Source organism: Poecile atricapillus, chromosome Z (assembly GCF_030490865.1).
Source record: "Poecile atricapillus isolate bPoeAtr1 chromosome Z, bPoeAtr1.hap1, whole genome shotgun sequence".
Lineage (NCBI taxonomy): Eukaryota > Metazoa > Chordata > Aves > Passeriformes > Paridae > Poecile > Poecile atricapillus.
The window spans coordinates 47,953,799-47,973,620 of NC_081289.1; the positions used below are offsets into that span (position 1 = coordinate 47,953,799).

A 19,822-nucleotide genomic window follows, 5' to 3' on the forward strand; every position below is an offset into this window, starting at 1 on the left:
TCACAGTCTGCCAGAGCATGGTGCTGTGTCTGGGGAATCAGACAACAGACTAAATAGACCACTTCTTGCAAAAGCGGTTTTTGCAAGTGGTCTATTTAGTCTGTTATCTGATTCCTGCTACAAAACTGGAAAGTATGCCATTTTTGGAGAGGCTACAAAAAATGGCATGAATGTGGCACACTGCAAACTGCAGGACATTACCCCTATTCCACCCATTAGTATTTTTTCTCTCCTTATCTGTGACTTTTCTAACATTTTAGAAGCATCTATTGTGCACCAGATGTACACAAAGAAACATGTGTAGATTTCTCCTGTATATTCTTGGGCCTTCAAATACAGCTCTTGAGTCATAAAACATATTATGCTAGTAGTCAATTTTCTAAGCAGTGATTATCTTTTACTTCAGTATTAAAGTTCTGTGGCTCTTCCTTCCCTATCCAAAACATTTCACCAATTTATTTTCTTTCTCCTCATGCAACAACATTTTAATGGACCAAATTTGTTTTTAATGAATGTTTTGAAATTTACAATGCAAATATATTTTATTTTGAAAATACTATCTAATCAAAGTTATGACCTAGCAGGTGTAATTGCAAAAGTTGTTTTTCACACTTTGGGTTTTCATTTTTAGTTTCAGAACTCAGGCTATAGGAAACAATTGTAAAGAAATCTAGATTGCAAGTGGGTATAGATTAGTCTGTGGTGTAGAGGATTTGTTGGATACAGTCTTTGTGCAGTGATACATTACCCCCTAGAACACTGCTGTTATCTCCTCTGTACAGTCAAACCAGAATGTATTATTTGGAATAGTAACATCTAATTCCTCATTTGGGAGAATTCATTATAAAAAGGATGCGCCTGTGCCTAAAGAATATCCTTAATATGCTCTGAGCTATTAGCACTGAGCAACCAGACAGATAAGAGAGTGCGTTATGTTGGATAATGTCACATATGTGACGTGAAGTAAGAAGACACCAGACCAAACCTTCAGTCTCAGAAAATTGGCAATATCCAGTATAACACACATCCTTTCATGTATTCTTTAGTTAGAATACAAACCAAAAGGCAAATGGACATTTTCCTTGTAAAATACATGCATGTTTTTTCCTAAGTCCTAAACCATCGTCCCAAACATGTGCATGCACTCATACACACACACAGCCTGGCTGACAGACACAGTGGAGATCTCTGAAAGATGCAGTCTGATTCTGTTTCAGTAATGGAGACAAATTTGCCACATGACTATGTTTCCTTTATATCTGCTTTGATGCTATCACATCTTCATAGTTTGATACTTGCTTACTACAATCTGGAGTAGTGGGTGGCTGAAAACATATTTCCTGCACACTGAATCTTATAAACTTTTTTAAAGTAAACCCTAAAATTACCAAATTGGTAAACAAAAATGTAAAAATTAAGGAACACATTTAAAAAAAAAACCATGACATTTTCTGTTTACGTACGAGCGCCTTCAGTTCTAATCCTCTGTGATGGCATACTAGGTTCTCCTGTCCCCAGAGTGTTTGTTGCTATTATCCGGAATTCATATTCCATCCATGGAATTAAATCAATCACTGTAGCAGATTCCATATTTCCTTCAATATCTGATGGGTCTAAAAAAAAGAATAAATGCTTTAGAAAACAGCACTTTCACACTTAGGTAAGCAACAGTGCGGTTGATTGTGACAAAACTTGCACTATTCTACAACCACACACAGACAACTAAAGGAAACTTGACATTGCACATTAGGAATATAACATTTTACGAGGTGTACCCACAGCAGTGACTGGGAATTTGGAAACTGTGACACTATCTTGGATAAACCCTTATTGACTTCCAAGTTTTAACTGGGTGTGAACTAGTACATCTAGCTATGAGATTTCCTTACTAATTACATATTATAGCTGTAGAATTTCATTTTACCTACAGACAAATGCAATGAGAAATATGTAATGCAGAAACAGTAAAATAAAAATTCATTACATGGTCAGGCAAGGGCTAAACATGTGGGGTTCTATCAATTGATGAGGAGTGGTTTATAAAATGTGGTCCTAATTTGGTGTACCTAATTAGTGAGCATGTTATAACCTGCTATCTGATTCTGATCAACAAAGGTAAAAGTTCTTGTAATTCCTATGAAAAGACCTGTTATTGTCATAAAGATGAGCTTCTTTATCGTATATAAAATGAGTAACTCGTGACTGTCTGCAATTCACAGACAATAGGGGTTGTTTCTATAGCTGTCTGCAGCTATGGAAAGACAGAAGATTTTCATTTATATACAAACAAGAGTTGTTTGTCAAATTAGAGTCTTGTATGTAAGGATGAGAACTGAGAAGGATGAGAACTGAGATATTCTCCACTGGAAAGGCTAGCACAGACAGCTGATTTGGAATTAAAATATAAATGAAATGCCTGCAGAAAAAAAACCAAAAAACAACCAGGCAACAGTAGTGTAAGCACTAGATGGTGACACCACATCCCTCTTCCAAATGAACATTAAATTTCATTCCAAAGTGAGGTCCTAAAGTAGAAATGAACTCACTTTCCATTTTTCTATCTGCCCACCACCCTCCCTCATTCTTACTTAGATTATTTTTCTATCGAGTCAGTAAAGCTATTGCAAACCTCCCCTGTCACCCAAGTTACGATATAAATTTAACACGCTTTCAATGTCCTTCCTGGGCTACATCTGATCTCTTAATTTAATTTTACTGTCCCACAGATTCCCAGAACAATTATGAACACTTGACACAATGAGAATCTGAACCCCTTAACTGGAAAGAACAACGTAAATGTAAACAACTTATTACATAATCCATTCATACATATTTCCATACTGTGAAGTAGTCTACACTTCTTTCACAAAACACACTCAGTATTGTGAAACCTGAGATGAATGATTTGGTTGGCAGATAATGTTAGTAGAAATAATAACAATATTTCCAAAATGCAATGCCAAAGTATATTTTCTTGTTTCACACATTAAAAATTCACAACATTAATTGATAGCCTAAACATTTGGGGACAGATCAATTCGGACTGCTCATCATGCTTCATTAATCTGAAAGTTAACACTGAATCAAAATGGAAGTAACTCAGCAATTAAGTAAAAGCTTGCAGTAATGCTAGTGATAGTTAGTATGGTAATTTTACCTACTTTTAGGGAATCATCTATTTATCCAAATTCCTAACTGTGGTTCAGATGAAAATGTAATGATTTTGAAAACACTGGAATAGTTACTTCCAACTTTTCAGAAATTAGTAATGTGTATCTTTTGTGTTCGCATCTTTGAAAAGGAATTCAACAATCTAGATTCCTCACTGTCCCACCCAAGATGTAAATCCCACTCAGAATTCTTTAGGGTAAAATTCAAATATTATCTCAGTAATTCTGAGAATCAGAGAACTTCAGAGATGCAGAGATGTTCATCCCATCATGCTTACAACATTGCAACTAGGGAATCTTCCTGAGAAATGAGAAGAGTGGTTTGAAGTCTCTGCTCTGAATCAGACAGAATGAAGATCTGAAAACACTTATGTTAACTCTTACACCTCCAGTTCCAGTTCCACACAGCACAAAACAAAACAGTATTAGTTGCCACCTGAAATTCTTCACATTTCCTTTTCTTTAACTGAAATCTACAGAATGAGTAAGAAATAAAATTAACTTATCCTGAGAAAAGCAGAGGCTAGTCTAAAAGGATCCTCCTTCCTGCATGTATTGTTACTGAACCAAATAATCAGTTAGTGAAACAGCTCTAATTTATACATTAATTATTTTCTTAAAGTTCAAAGAAATCTATTGTACAGAAAACATTAAACAAGATATAAGTGATAAGAAGGGGCTGGGGAACCTTCTGGGTTTATTTTCCAAGCTACTTTGACATAAAAAATATCAGTGCTGGCTGATGGAGGCAATCATATCCAAGAGAACAACATATACTACATAATCTGAAAGAAAAATAAGATATAATACAGAAGGCCTACTATATCTGACTTTTTACTCTAAAAATTTTCAGTTCAATATGTCAATCTACTTCTTACACACCTGTAGTTTCAAGTGAAAAATTAAATGGAAGACAATCACTGAAACTATTAATATTTTTAGTATTCAGAAATGCTGAGTATGTGATATCTTAATTCCACAGGAAAGCACTTAAGATGAAATTTATAAGGGTGGGATAATGAAACATATTGATAGGAAAATTCTGTATATCTTGTGACAATGCTATCCTTCATAAAGCATTCAGAGATACTAGTAGCTTAAATTTTTTTTTTAAGTTTATGTTTTTATGTAAAATGCTAAAAAAAAAAAATTAGCATAATTCCTGTGCTCAGGTAGGTTGATCTTTAACTACAATGTTGTGGCACAATGATGACATCCAGTGGTTAGAAGGATAATCTTAGCTATGTTTTCTCTAGGGGTGCCAGTTTTAATGCAATTGGAACTTAGTCTGCTCCCAGGAAAAAGCAGACAATTTTAACCAGCTTTTTCCATAACAAATACAGAAATGAAAACATCCACTTTTCATCCAAATTAACCTGTAAATAAATTTTTGTGATTACACTAGTTGATGTTGAATGTTTCAGGCACAAGGAAAGAGGCAAAAAAAACAGGTAGCAACAACTCTGGCCGGTTCTTTTGTGTTATTTCTTGACATTTAGTTCAGGTCCTTCTAATGCTGGGAACAAAACAAGACACTGACAGGACAGTAAACCTGCAGCAGACATTAATAACATCCCTGGTTTCCTTCTGTGATTACTTTCTGATTAGTCACTTTCTAACAATCATATTTTAAAACTTACTGTCCTTATTACTTCTGGCATTACTCTTACCTGTTTTGGCATCTTTCCACTCTTCAGAAAGAAAGGTTTTTGACTGGATCGTGTATTTAGAAATAGGACTATGATTGTCTGTTCCACGACTCCAGGTAAGTGCTACAGCAGTGTCTCTAATTTCTTCTACTCTTATACCTCCAGGGGGGCCTGGAGGACCTGAGGGAAAAAACAAAAGGAAACAAAAGAAAAAAAAAGTACAATTAAAAAATTAAATATGCTGTAAATATTAAAGTACATCAACTTTTAATGCTTTATGGAATGATTCAGAGGACAGCTGCTCTTGCAATTTATAACTACCAAATAAAACTTCCATGATTCTTGCCTAATCAATATTGAGATAATCTTAAGTGAAAAGATGATGCTTTGAAAATATTGCTGTTTTTCTTACCAAACCAAACTGAACTCAGAAAAAAAACCCCAAAAATTTTCCTTCACAAATTCCACCTGATGATGGCCTTTAACCCACCTGTAACCAACACTTCTGCTTGTGCCATATAGGCCCTAGCTGCAAGTTATGCTGAAAACCCTGCAAATTAATTTGGAGAAAAATCATACCTTAAAAGAGATTTCTATAGATCTCTTCCCATTTTTCTTGGCCTTCATATTACCCCAAAGTGGTGAACCCCGCATCAGGTTCAAAGTTCCTACAAAATTCTGGTTTTGTTATTGTGCTTCTGTTTTATATGATACCCAGTTATTTGATACATATTAACTGTTGTGTAAAAACAGATACAATGCATTAAAACTACTGACATGTACTTTCTGCTTCAAAATTCACAGGTAATAATTGATTAATTGATAATAATGCCAACATGATTCAGATAATTATCCAACAACCTGATTGAACAAATCCCAGAGAATATTAAAAAAAACCCAACAATACCATAATATATTGCTCTGCACTATTTACAGAGAAACCACAGAGAATCAAAACATAACAACAAAAAAAAATGGAAGGAGATTTCTACATCAGATCTAGACACAGTGTGCCAAATGTGTTTTCAGTTCTTGAGCTGTTTATTTTCTCCATACATCTGAGCAAAAGAACTCAAATGAAATATATCCTTCAAGCAAGCAATTTCATTCCTTGGACCCTCCTTTCAAGGTAAGGACAAAACACCTCACTGCATGTGGAAACAGCTTCTTACTCCTCACAAGGGATGCACAAAGCAGAAGTTGTTAAGTGCTGGTTTTAAGATGAGGGTTGTTGGTCAACTTTCCACCCTGGTAATATGCATATTTGCTATCCCAGCTCTAAGGACACCCATAGGTAAGGTCTGATGAGAGACCCATTCCCCTGCAAGACTGTTCACTTCTTCCTTACTAATGCAGTGAAACTACAATCCCACATTTGTCATATTTCATAAGATATTTTCTCTTGGCCTGGTTAGATGTTGAGTCTTACACACACAAAAAAGGCAGCCATAAGAAAAATTGTGTTCATTGCATTAAAATCTGAATTTTGAGAAAAAAATGAATGCTAATTTCTTCTACAAAATAGTCTCTGAGCAATGACTCTAATTCCTGGGTTGGAAGGGGAATCAGAAGCTTGATAAAGCACCTTGTCTTTTAATTTTTAAAAGGAATTGCTTACATAATACTAAGGCATATGAACAGATCCTACTCTTTTACTTCACAGACCTATCTGTAGTTTCATCACTTACCATATTTGCTTTGACATTTTATCCAAAACTGATGACATTTCATGGGCTGTTAGTACCCAGCAAAAATTAAATGCAGAAATATTTAACTGCACGACAACCTGAGATGACAGAAGTTCAGAACCATGACACTAGTATACTTCAGCTGCTACACATCTCTGTGGGCCAAAACCCAACAGCCAGGCAACACAACATACAAGTTATATCAGCTTTGAATTGTCAGCAAAACAGAGCATTAGTGCTTCAGAATGTGCTATGCCCACAGGCATGAAAGAAAGCAAAATGCCCAAAGGAAATTAACACATGCTATTAAAACTTCACATTGTAACAGATCTTGTAGGATTCATACTGTAGGAGCAAGAACAGAATTTTGAGACTGCAGTAACATTTAACAGACATGAATCAGATAAAAATTGAGTGATAAACTTCTCCTCAGATGTCTTGGTTTCTGTAATTTGAGAACTCAGAATTTTTTTAATGTAGGCCTAGTATTATACGCAATAATTAAATCCATACACCTTTATGAAAATTGAGAAGTGACTTAGAAATGTATCCAGGAGATACATTGAAATGATCCTTGAAATCTATTTTTAATAATGAACACCAAATTAAACTATGTAAAAATTGCTTTCACATAAGGAAAATACCCCTAATCAAAAAATCCTTATTTCTTTTCGGAAAAACACATGCTCAGTTAGACCTCTAAATGTCTGCAACCGAATTAGTACCCTGAGTAAACTTTCATGACTTTGCATGTTTATGCACCTCTCATTTTAATCTCTTCCATCTGTTGGTGAGAAATCACATATCTGAAACAATCAGAAACACTCTTGTCTTGGTGTCTTGCCTAGGTGAAAACCAGCCACATTTCTGTATCACCTGGAGAAGCTTACCTCTTACCACAAGGTCAGCTGAAGCTGAGGAGTTGTCCACAATAGTCTGAGCAGTGCACATGTACCTCCCTGCATGCCGCAGCTGAACGTTTTTAATCAGCAGCTCACCATTGGATTTAATCTGTCACAAAAAAAAAAACCACTTAGTGAAACTGGCAAACATCCCTGTGCAGCTACATGATACCTGTCTACACATCCCTCCCAACTGATTTACAGTGGTTGCTATTTCTAAACAGTAAGTGCTTACTTTGAGAATGGATCACCCACAAACACACATCTGATTTACAGGACAGCTGTTGAAAGTGTCCTGAGGAGCTGCAGCTCTTTACTGGACATAAAAAAACAGACACCTTAGTAAATTATTATTGAGAAGTCAACATTTCCCTCTTACTTTTTGAAGCCCATATCTAAACACTAAATTGAGTCAAGAATTTATTCACAAACCAGTCAGATGATTTTTCTGCACCATTACTTGTGGTTTTTAAACTCATTGGCAGGATAGCATGTCATGGAGAACTACTAACAGAGCAGAATGGTGTTTGGCTCTTCATTTTTAATCCTAAAGCTGTACCTGAGTTTTTATCTCAGAGAGGCTACAAGCACAGCCCAAACACAGGTGCACCAAGACCGGCCCTGTACTCCTCTGCCCTCCCTTGCTGCTGAGGCCCCTGTCAGGCTGGACATGCTCTTCCCCTGGCTCAGCTCTCACTGCACCTTGGCAAACAGCAGGACCCCAGGGGAGCAATTTACTGTTCAACAAGGCTCATACACTCATCATCCCAGACCCTAATCCTTCCCTTAAGACTCTTCACCAGTGCCAGATGACTGGGACATATGCAGCCATGTTTTCAGATGGCTACGTGGGCCACTGGCTACCTTTGGCTGTACAGAGAGGCAAACAGAATATAGTATTTTTATCCTATAACACTTCCAAAAAAAAAAAAAAAAAAAAAAAAGAAGAAAGTATTTAGATGAAGTGCTATCATCATTGCAGACTCTGGGTAACAAAAAAGACTTTAGAGGCAATCTCAAATATTAAGGGCTGTATCTCTGCATTTAGACATTCAGAAGAAATGAAATAAAGCTAATACCATCCAGTTTATGTTTCCTGATTGAAAAGGATAAGGGAAGAAAGTAAGATTAAATCTTCTCCAAATTCTCTGAAACTAGAATGAGATCTTATAGTCTATATTTAGGGGAGATTAAAATACCCAGATAACACCATCCTTCTCCTTTCCAGTTTCCAGTGAAGATTTTGGTTGCCAGCTTCAATTTCTGCTGGCAAAAAAATTCAGCACAAACTGAGATCTGTTAAAATCTATTTTGTTAGGTCCAACATAAAAGCTTGCGGAAATTACTGTGGTGTATAAAGAACTGGATGAAAGAAGAATCAAGCACACATGAAAGAAAGTTCTTGATTCTGGCCTGCAATACTTCAGCTGATTGTCTTACAGGGTCAGCAAGAAAGGCAGGTTACACTGTGCCTTCTCTCTTTTTGAGTAACACAAGTGCTGCTAGCAAGGATCAAACTGATCTGATGGATCAGTGAACGATCCAGTATTCCCGATATATTCCAGATCATTTCTTTCTCAGTTATTATTAAACTATTTCCACGTGTATATATATTTTCACACTTTTCACACAGGGCTAATTATCCTTGAGAGTCTGTGATAGTGTCATTTCTGTGCTTGCGCCTCCCCAGTTTATTCATGAGAACTCCAAGGAGACTGCTGTAGCAGACAGCATCCTTTGAAAGTCTTCTGGAATTACTGCATAAGTGAACACTGTCTGGCTCAACACCTGACTAATCACATGTGAGCCCCACAGTGGGATAAGCAATTCTGTCAACAGCTTCCAGGGAGAAAAATCAAGAGTGTCAGTAGCTCTATAGGAACAAATAAAGCAGCTACCTGGTCCTCTGTCCTTCAAAAAATTAGAACAAAGAAGCTGCAAAATATCAAACTTCTTGAGTTTTTAGTTACAGTTTTTAATTTAGTTGTTTTTTTGGTATGTGTTGTTTTGGTTTTTTTAAAAAATTCTGCTCTTATTGGTTTTGGTTTTAATAAAAACAAGACTAACAGTTCCCTATTTGACTGCTGTGTATTAACTCATTAACACTAAATGTCATCCTAGAAAGAACCACAGTGCCTGTGATTCTCTGATCATTGCATTTGCATTTTCATCTGCAAATAAACTTAAGCAAATGCTGGGCAAAGCAACAAGTTTTAGAAAAAGACTAGAAATTTCATAATCATTATCATATTATGATAATCATAATCAATAACAAATTCTTACAAATTCTTTCTAGGACTAGTACTCATTAATTTCTACGTTAGTACTTTAATTAAAATGCTTTATTGTATTTATTAATGATGTGTCCATGTCCCTGCTCTAACAATGATTTCCCTTATGGGAACTTGGTCTTATAACCTAAATCCTTAAAAGAAGATGAAAAAATGTAACATAATTTTAAAAAATCATCAACCCATATATATGGTGTTGTATCTTGTTGCTTCAGAAGCTTTCCTGGAGCAAGGTTTTATGTAGTTGGTGATGAAGCTTTCCATACCTCAAAAAAAGCCTAAGTTCTTGGTGGTAAAATAAGAGCTTACCAAGCAAATAAAGAGCACAGGCATCAGCAAATTCTGTCCACAAATTAGATATGAATGTACTGTATGTTTTCGTCCAAAAACCTCAGCTTGGCTGAATTGAAAAATGCCTTCCTTAACTCAGAGAAGGCTGAATCACAGCCTGGAAGTAGTGATAGCAATACTCAGGGATGTTCCAAGGGTACCTGTGGTTCACCACTCAGTATTTACCAAGTTTCAAGCAAATACTTTCACCATATAAGTCCTATATTTATGATTTAATAGTGATGTCAAAAATAGCATTCTATGACCTATTTCTGATTGTCACTGGTATTTTGACCATCACCTTTGCCAAAAGCCATCATAATGTGCCCCTGTACAATTAAGTATCATTTACAGGAAACTAGTGTTTTGATTGAAAACAGTGTCTATCCACTTTTGTTGGGCCCTCAGAGACAATAATGGAACTTCTGTTAATATAAGACTTACAAGCCCCTTGTAATAAGAAAGCTAACTTGGCAGAAACAGAAGAACCTGGTAAGCAGAGACAGAGTGGGTTTTTAAATTCAGTTTCTAAAGTTAGACATCTGAGCTTCAGCATTGTTTAATATATAGCAGATGTAAAATGGTAAGAGAATCAGTAAGAGATAATCTAGAAGAGATGGGATTCTTGGTGATGAGATCAATTTGTCCAAAGCTAGAAATAATTTAGTAAATTGGTTTGATCCTGCCAGCGCAGAATTAGCTGTGTGGTTGCTAAAACCAGAAAAGATAATCCAACAGCTGTTGAGGTATGTTAATGTAAATATGATTATAGATGTTTTCCTGATACTGACATCAGAGACATGGGGACAACACCATCAGTGCAACACTACTGTCTTAATCCTATTCACCTTAGACCTTGTTTTGTTTTATAAGCCATAGTTACAGATAAATAAAAAACTCAGCAGGATAACAGTGACAGTCATTCCCACTAAAAAATCTTGTCCTTCAGTGAGCTATATTTATATGTAAAGGATATACAGTGTTAATTCTACCCTTGAGATGTGGACCGGGAAGTATTTCCAACAAATATATTACTGTTCTCCATTCAGCATACCACTGAGAATTCCTGAGGACACTGTGCTTTGTACCAGCATCCCTGTGGCAATGGGCCTTGTTATTTCACTTATAAGAACAGAAAAAGCCTAGCTACTTGCTCACTTATGCTCATGGCTCACAGCTTTATGGCCAATGACAAAAATTCACAATACACTGCAAAACCATTTCTCAGGTTCACACCTGGCTTTCTCAGCTCCTGCTATCTAACTACAGATGGTAGATGAATTTTGGTAGCCTGGTAAGTCTTACAAGCACATAAATGTTACAGTCAACTGCTTTTGCAGAGTATTTTTTAATTCTAAAACAGAAGTTGGCAGATCTTAATCTTCTAATGGAATTACAATATTTTGTGCTGTAAGTAGAATAAGTTTCCTCAAAGGGTTCTGCCAGAGAAAACTGCTCGTTGGCTTCGCCCTCAGCATTATATCTTCTGCTTTCCTTCCCGCCCTTGCTCTTAACCACTGACTCCATCCATCTCATTCCATGCTCAATAGGCTATTATTAGGCCATTGCCTCTAAATACTACTCCAAACCTCCCCAAAATAGGGTAGCTTTGGAGTAATATTTAGAGTGACTTTCAGCTCACTCATATCTAAAGCACCTCCCTAATACATCAAGGCACTGGAAGCAGTGTATTGAGACAGTATCTTGAGAGAGTCCTGGAACTCTCTTTCATAAAAAAAACCCAAACAGTAGGCAGTTCATTTTGTTAGCTGGGCTTCATCGACAATCACCTGCTACCTTAATGCATTCAAAAACTGTACTAAATGAGCTCACTACAACTGCGGCTTTGTTCTAGTCCATAAATAACCTCTTCTTCCTAATCAGTGTGTAACTGAGCTTTCCTATTTTGAATAACCTGATTTCAAGAAGGTGACCTGTTTAGTGGGTGAAGGAAAGGCTGCGTATGTTGTCTGCTGGACTTTAGGACTTGGACATCATTTGCCACAACATTATCCTGAAGAAATTGGTTTCCTGTAGCTTGGATGTGTGGACTGTTTGCTGGGAAAAAATTGTCTGGATGGCCAGGCCCAGAGAGGGCTGGTGAATGGAACTGGACCAGCTGGAGCTGGGCACCACTGGGGTTCTCCAGGGCTCAGTACCAGGACCAGTCCTGTTTAATATCTTTATTGACAATCTGAACAAGGGGGTCAAGTGCATGCTCAGTGAGTTTGCAGATGACACCAAGTTGGGCAGGAGTGTTGATCTGCTGGAGCAGATAGGGTAGGAAGGCTTTGCAGAGGGATCAGAACAGTCTGGATCAATGAGCCAAGGCAAATTTTATGAGGTCAAGGCCAGGTGCAGGTCCCACACTTGGGTCACAACAACCCCGGGCAGTGCTGCAGACTGAGGGAAGAGTAGCTGGAAAGTGATGCAGTGGAAAAGGACCTGGGGGTGCTGGTGACAGCAGCTGAACATGAGCCAGCAGTGCCCAGGTGGCCAAGAAGGTCACTGGTACCTGGTCTGTATCAGGAGCAGTGTGGCCAGCAGGACCAGGGCAGGGATTGTCCCTCTGTACTCAGCACTGGTGAATAAGCACTTCAATACTGTGCCCAGTTTTGGGTCCCTCAAAGCAAGAAAGACATTAATGTGCTGGAGCAAGTCCAGAGAAGGGCAACAAAGGATGGTGACTGGGCTGGAGCACAAGCGTGATGGGGAGCAGCTGAGGGAACTGGGAGTGTTCAGCCTGGAGAAGAGGCTGAGGTGGACCCTTATCACTCTTTACAACTACCTGAATACTGATGTGGGGGTATCTTCTCCCAAATAACAAATAACAAGGGAAAAAAATTCTCCATGGAAAGGGTTGTCAGGCATTAGAACAAGCTACCCTGGGAAGTGGTTGTATTATCAACCCTGGAGGTATTTAGATGTGTAGATGCGGCACTTAGAGACATGGTTTAGAGGTGGACTTTACAGTGCTGTGTTAACAGTTAGACTCAATGTTCTTAAAGGTCACATTATTCTGTGATTCTATCTAAATATTTTACTCCAATTCTTCAGTTCTCTTGAACTAACTTTCTATTAATTTCCTAGTCTACAGCTGGAGTTAGACTAAGCACTCCACAAGGAAGATTACCAAGGAAAGTAATGAAGAAAAATGGAAATTAAAATCATTGTATATTTTCTGCTCCAGGTAACAGTTGAATCATAGAATAGTTTGGGTTGGAATACAGATTTAAAAAATAAAACTAAGTGTCTCCATGGAAATCTTTTGAAGCAGGAGCATGCAGTAGAACAACTTTGTCTATCCAAGTGCAGCCAATGAACTGCAATTTAAAATAATGTACAAAAAGCAGGCAGCTATAAATCTCTACTCCTCTAATCTGATTTTTATAGTTCAACTTGTTCTTTGCTGTCTACAAAACAATCAGTTTTGGAGAAGAAACAAACAAAGTGTTTTGGCAAACACTGTCTCCAATCTAGAATTCATCTCACCTCTTTCAGAAATCTGCAGTGTGAATTTTGGTATCTGGACTAACCACCTTTAACAATTAAACAAAGAAACAGGCTATTCCATGTGTTCCCCACTTAAATGAAAAGTACCTGTCTGGTCGTGTATGCCCAGAATATTATAAATGTCATCCTGGAAGACTGTAAAGCTTTCTGTACTTCAAAGAGAGATAAAGTAAGAGGAATATTTGCATAAGGAAAAAGCAAGCTTTTCAGTATTCAGAGAAGTCTACACTACTGCAGGTTAACCACAAGATAGCTGCAGGGATACAGAGTTGGTTATGCACAGACACCTTGGATTCAGAAGCTACTTCAAAGCTGAATAGAGCCTGAGCTATGGGTCCTGCAAATTCTACGATGAATGTATTTGTCTGCCTTTGTGCCATGTCCCTGGAGAGAACACTGCAAACTCAGAATTCACACTTCAGAGTCAGTGTGGATTCAGCAGGTCTTAATTCCTGCTCTGTAGCAGTCATGACACTGAGGTCTGTCAGCATCAGCTTGAGAAATGCCCCTTTCTATGAGAAAAGGTGAGGAGGTTACAAGTCAGTTGTCTCTATGACAAAATTCATCACCTGGCTTTACTCAATCTTTCCATCACCACTCATTCTTTCTTTGAATACTTAAAGAAGAAAGTTATTTGCAGGCTTATCAACTTCCTGAACACTTGCACAGCAATTCAATTTAACTTATTAAAGATAAAATGGTGATATAAGTATCAGGGTTTCAGGTTCACTGGTATCGCTAAAGACAACTAATACATAATGTAGCAAACAGAAATACTGCTGGTATGGAAAGCATTTTAAAAGGTATTTGTGTCATTATGTCACTAAGACAACCACAACCTAAATTTGAACTCTTCCTAAGTCTATGTACAAGTTTCTGACTTATACCAGTTAAATTATGGAGTTCCTGTTCTTGACTATCTGTACAAATGGACTAGTGGAACCCATAGGTATTAAAAATATACTTTTTTTTTGTAATGAACTTAAAGGAATGTTCTTACTTGGATACTGTATGTATTTTTTAATATAAATATCTTAAAAGTAATCTTTTCAATCTTTAAAAATATATTACAAAAAGCAGAGCTATAAATAATGAACAAAAACCATTTGAGTTTTCCAGATCACTTGAAGAGCTGTATCTTTTTGGGACTTGAAAAGGTGTGCTAATGTTTAGTTCCTCAATCAAATAATCAGAGGAACAACCATACATAAAGTTAAGAGTAATCTATTTAATAGTAAGATTTTGAAGAATCCATTTGACTCTGTGGAAGCAAGCCATTTTTTTTTTCTTTTTTTCCCCTTTACATACTGCTGTCACAGGAAATGAAACAGAACTGACAAATGTCCTTTTGAGAAATTAATTTTAATACTAATGTAATGCAAATTAGCTTTGCCTTAAGCAATGATTGAGATACCAAAGCTTGCATTTAAAGAAAGAAGAATTATGCAGGTGTTTATATGAATTTAATTAGCATTTCATTATGCCTATATGACAATAATAATAGTATTATTTTGAGAACTGAAATACTGTGGCTCTATCAAGTTTCAGCAACTTGATCTGTATAGTCATATAAATTAATAGTGATATTATCAGAGGGACAGATGAGGATCCTTCATCGACAGGAAATTACAGCACAGAGCATATGCTTCATATACCTTTATTCACAGTATAATATTTATCTTCATATTCACAGTAGATTATTTTTTCCTTTTGTGTTTGTGAAGTGCTGGTGAGCACGTTTCAAGCTCGGCAATTTGGGCTGCTGCTGTCAAGGGTACATCAGCTCACTCTTTTCATCCTAGAAAGCCTGAGCAAACCTGCCACCCAGTGACTTCAGCTCAGAACTGCCAGGGAGAGGGAAACTGGCAGGAGAAAAGAGAAAATCCCTTTGCTCACCCAGGAAGGAGAAAGACCCTTAATGTAGCAATACAAACACAAATTAATAGAACAGAAATACAGAAACTGCATATTCCTCTTAATTATAGCCTACATAAACCATTGCATTGGATTAGCTGAATTTGTTAAAAATTCTGCATTTGTTATTACTTAAGCACTGAACCATCTAATACCTACAAATGCAGACTTCAAATGCAATTCTACTGTCCCCTCTGTCCCAAATAAAGACCAAGGTGCCTATAGAAGAGCAATAAAGACTATTTCCACTTGCTTTGCATTTGAAAGCCCAGAATTAAGGCTTAGGAATGTAAAACAAGATGTCTCTGCTAAAAGAATTTCTACCAGTATTGACAGATCAAATGCAAAACAAACCAAGAAATATCTTTCAGAAAGAAGGATATCCTTCTGGGGTTATACACTGACAAGTAAATTAATTGATATTTAGATCTAAACTACTTAATTTTAAAGGTCTAAAGGATTCTTCAGCTTTTGAATCCTGTGAAGTATCCATACCTATAGTTTATTGAAAAAGGAAACATTCCAGGACAAGATCCAACACCCACATGAATAAAAACACCTCTTTTCCCCCCTCTGCAGACCATAGAAAGCTTGTAGAGACCGAGGTAGTCTAGAAAAGTTAGGGTAATTTGGTTTTGAAATGAAGCACTTTAATAAAGGGTCTAAAATAAAGGGTCTAAAATATTGTGGAGATAATCAGAATTTTGAGATCAAGGAGTCCAGGACCACTGGGTATGTGGAAGATGAAACAGGTAGCTGGAAACTAAATAGTATCAATGTTCTAAGAGAATTACACATTTTCTGAAGACCTTATTAGGTCCCATATTTGTCAACTTGAAAAGCTTTGCTAGAAAGTGTTCTAAAATTGGTATTATTTTCTCCTAAAAGAAAAAAAAAAAAACAAACACCAAAAAACCATAAGCCATTTATTTCTATTTTCATTATTTGGAGGAAACCCCAAAAGTATATATCAGTGATATAAAATTTTTGTTTAACATGTTCAACACATGACCTACAGATGGAGAAAGATCAGGTTCCTTTCTCTTGCACCACAAACTCTTCTGATAAAACCATTTTTACCTTCCTTCCACAACAAAATAAGGTTCATCAACACTTTCAGTCTGTTTTTCTGTTATATGGAACAAATTTCTTTGTGTGACATCTGTCAGGTAGCTAAAAGCAATCAACTAAATAAAATCTGACACAGACTGATTTTATTTGCTCTTTTACAAGGAGTAAGTTTACGGGGGCTTTACTCTTTAAGCTCTTCTTTTGTCTGATATTCAGACTCATTCCAGCCTTTAAGGACAAACTAACGCAATTAGGAGGCAATTCAAGCTTTTCCAAAGTATTCCTATGCATTAATTACCAGAGTAGAATAAAGACCTGTCAAAAGTGTGACTTAATAGCCACCTGCCAGAAATGTTTTGAAAGATGCCAGTGTATGTAGAATAACTGCGTATTTATTAATTCCTGAGGCAATACAAAAGACACTGCAGACTACTTACTACCCTGCTACTGAGTGTGGACATAGACTTCCAGGAGATTTATTGCATAAACAAGTGTATGTCTTTGGGTTTTAATGTTTATCAGCTGGTCTTAGCATACTTCTACTGGCTTGTTGGACATGTTCTCTCACTGAAAGAGCAGCGTGGCTTCTTAACTACGTCTTACAACTCAGCAAATGAGGGGTTGAGGCAACTCTTGACTCCTCAAAGGGGTGTTTTGTTCTAAATCAGACTAAAAATAGTTACACTTTACACATCTTTTCACATGGAGATAAACAGATACTAAAATTAAAAAAAGGAATCTCTTGGTCCATGGAAAATAAGATAGTATTACCAGCCTATGAGGCACTGGTACATCATTTTGAACACAAAGCTAAATCTAAACGTGGTCCCTGGTGCTACCAGACACTACATCTACCATCAACAACCTTTTCTTTCCATAGCCACAGTTTCTCTTGGGGAGCACAAAAAACCCCCAGGTATCTAAATGTCTAATTGTATAACTTAAATCCAGAATAACAGAATAAATATTTACACAAGCAGACAACCACTTGGAGGTTGCTGAATATTAGGCAAATCAGCATGTGATTAGACATAACAAGAAAGGATTTCTAATAGAGATATTAATTTTAAATAAATCTGATAGAGGACTCTAAACACATAACCTTACATGCAAATAAAAAGGAACTATGATTGTTCTACGTGCCAAAATGAGTGTCTTTGTATTAACTTGTTTAGCCTTCACATAAACTGTTCTTCCTCAGTGTTTACAGACTGTATGACTCCTACCCACCATCTGGCCCAGTTTTGTGCCAAATTCCAGAAATGTTGATGAGAAAAACATGGTTTAGTAAAAATGAAGGCATATGCAAACTTTTTTTGAGGTAATTTGCACCCTGTTTACAATCAGGCTATCTACTTACCAGCTATTTTCACTAATAATCAGAGTGGGATTTCTCTGTGGTACCAAAACACTTACATCAATTTAGATATCTGATTTCAGGTAGATGCCTGCAAGTGTCTATTTATCTGTAAGGTGTCTGAATTGTAATTCTATTTTATGTTCTTGGTCTATTGGACCCAAACCAACACAGAAATGGCAGCTATTCATGACAAAGAAAAATAGGTTTTTATGTATTAAATAAGGATCTATAGTATCTTACCATAACATTCCGTTCATAATGTTCGTGTTCTTTCTCAAAATCTATTACAAAGCCATTTAGAGACCAAATAAATGTCAGGTCTAATGTGGGATCATGGGATGCAATGCATTGCATGGTAGCATTCTCTCCAACAGTGACATCAACGTTCAACGGAGCTAAAGTAATCCTTGTAGCTTCTGTGAAGTTAAAAGACAAACATGGCCAAGTCCAATAAATAAATGTTTATTCAAATATAAGCTCAGCTCCATAACTGTTTGATCATACATAAAACCACTCCCTCAAAGTCTAGTTTACATGTTATTCATACAACTACATTTCAAAGGACCAAACTGAAGACAACAAAGAAAACATTTTACACCTAAAATACCTGACTTCCTTTTAGCTGTTTAAATCTCTGAGTTAAATTACAACTATTTTTATTCATTAACTATGTCTCAAGTAGAAAGAAGACACATGATGAATCTTACGTGACTTGTGTTGTGTTTCTTGTTTCAATTACAATATTTCCAATGTCTTAAAACCTGTCTCTTTAATGAATGAAAAGTTATACGTGGTTAGGCCAAGTCACATTGTCATTGGAGCATTGCAGGTATTGTGATCTTAATTTATCTACTGAGAAGCAATATAATAGATGCATAATAAATTGTGTAATATAGCTACATGTAAAAAAGAAGAGAAAACAATATAAAAAAAGAAATAAATATGTACATTTCTCAGCAATGTCTCCTTATTACAGGAACGAAAAAGAAAGCAGACATCTCATGACACTTGCTCAAGCTCACATACATGAAACTCATATAGCAAATTAGCAACTATTCTGGAAGGAACTCACTGGATCAATGAGACTTTTCCTCTTTCTTACAATTATTATCATAAAACAAAAAGCCACAGAATATCTTCCTTATGCCATGACATGTAATATCTGTCTCACCAATATGACAGTGGTAGTAAGGTATCAAAAGTTGGAAGACAATAGCCGTAAGAATTATTGCCACTAGTTAAAACCTAGGCTTGAGCTTCCTCCAAGGAGCACACTCCATTCCATCTTACACAGAAAAAGAAAATATCCTCAGCAAACCCAGTACTTTATCAATCTGTCTCAGAAAGAAATCTTTCACCAGATCCTACTCTAGTAATCTAAAACCTGCTTAGTGCCGAGACTATGAGGATGGCACAACTACTGCTGCCTGCTGTACGGGGCATCTCACAGTGCACTGGAGCAACCTGTTAACACCTGGTCTCCAGGGCTTACACATGGACACGTGCTCAGGATACTATCTCCATCCCAGTGTGGTGGAATGCGTGCTCCACCAGTACCAGCATCACTCTAAAAAGCTGCTGAAAGACTGGGCCAGGGAATGAACAGCATCTGGGAAAAACCATCAGAGTTTGCAGCACCTGTCAGATTCAGATTTAACTTTTTAATTTCCTATGTGTGCAATGTCTGGTAAGTTTTATGTGCCACCCAATGTGCTAGGGAATGCCAGTTTCAAAGCATTCTTCACCAACCCTCATCATTGCCCACAATATGAAAACAATTTTGAAATCAGTCAAGTGACCTTTATGTTTCTGCTGTGATGTCTTATACTCTCTGTGTTCATTTTTAGAGAAAGCAGAGCAGAAGTTTTCAAAATTTAAAATTTCTTTATACTAGTTTATAAGTACACATTGGTTTTTGTTTCACTGCACAAATT

The 19,822-nt window shown here is 36.7% G+C and overlaps 1 protein-coding gene across 1 annotated transcript in view; it reads right to left on the reverse strand.

Annotated features, from left to right (window-relative positions):
* Positions 1-19,822, reverse strand: part of LOC131573483 (contactin-1) — a 77,068-nt gene that overhangs the window by 34,272 nt on the left and 22,974 nt on the right. Inside the window, exons 12-15 of the mRNA XM_058827481.1 lie at positions 18,129-18,304; positions 7,398-7,518; positions 4,841-4,999; positions 1,464-1,613 (exon numbers count right to left, since the gene is read on the reverse strand). Coding sequence (XP_058683464.1) covers positions 1,464-1,613; positions 4,841-4,999; positions 7,398-7,518; positions 18,129-18,304 — 606 coding nt within the window. The remainder of the gene's footprint in view (positions 1-1,463; positions 1,614-4,840; positions 5,000-7,397; positions 7,519-18,128; positions 18,305-19,822) is intronic.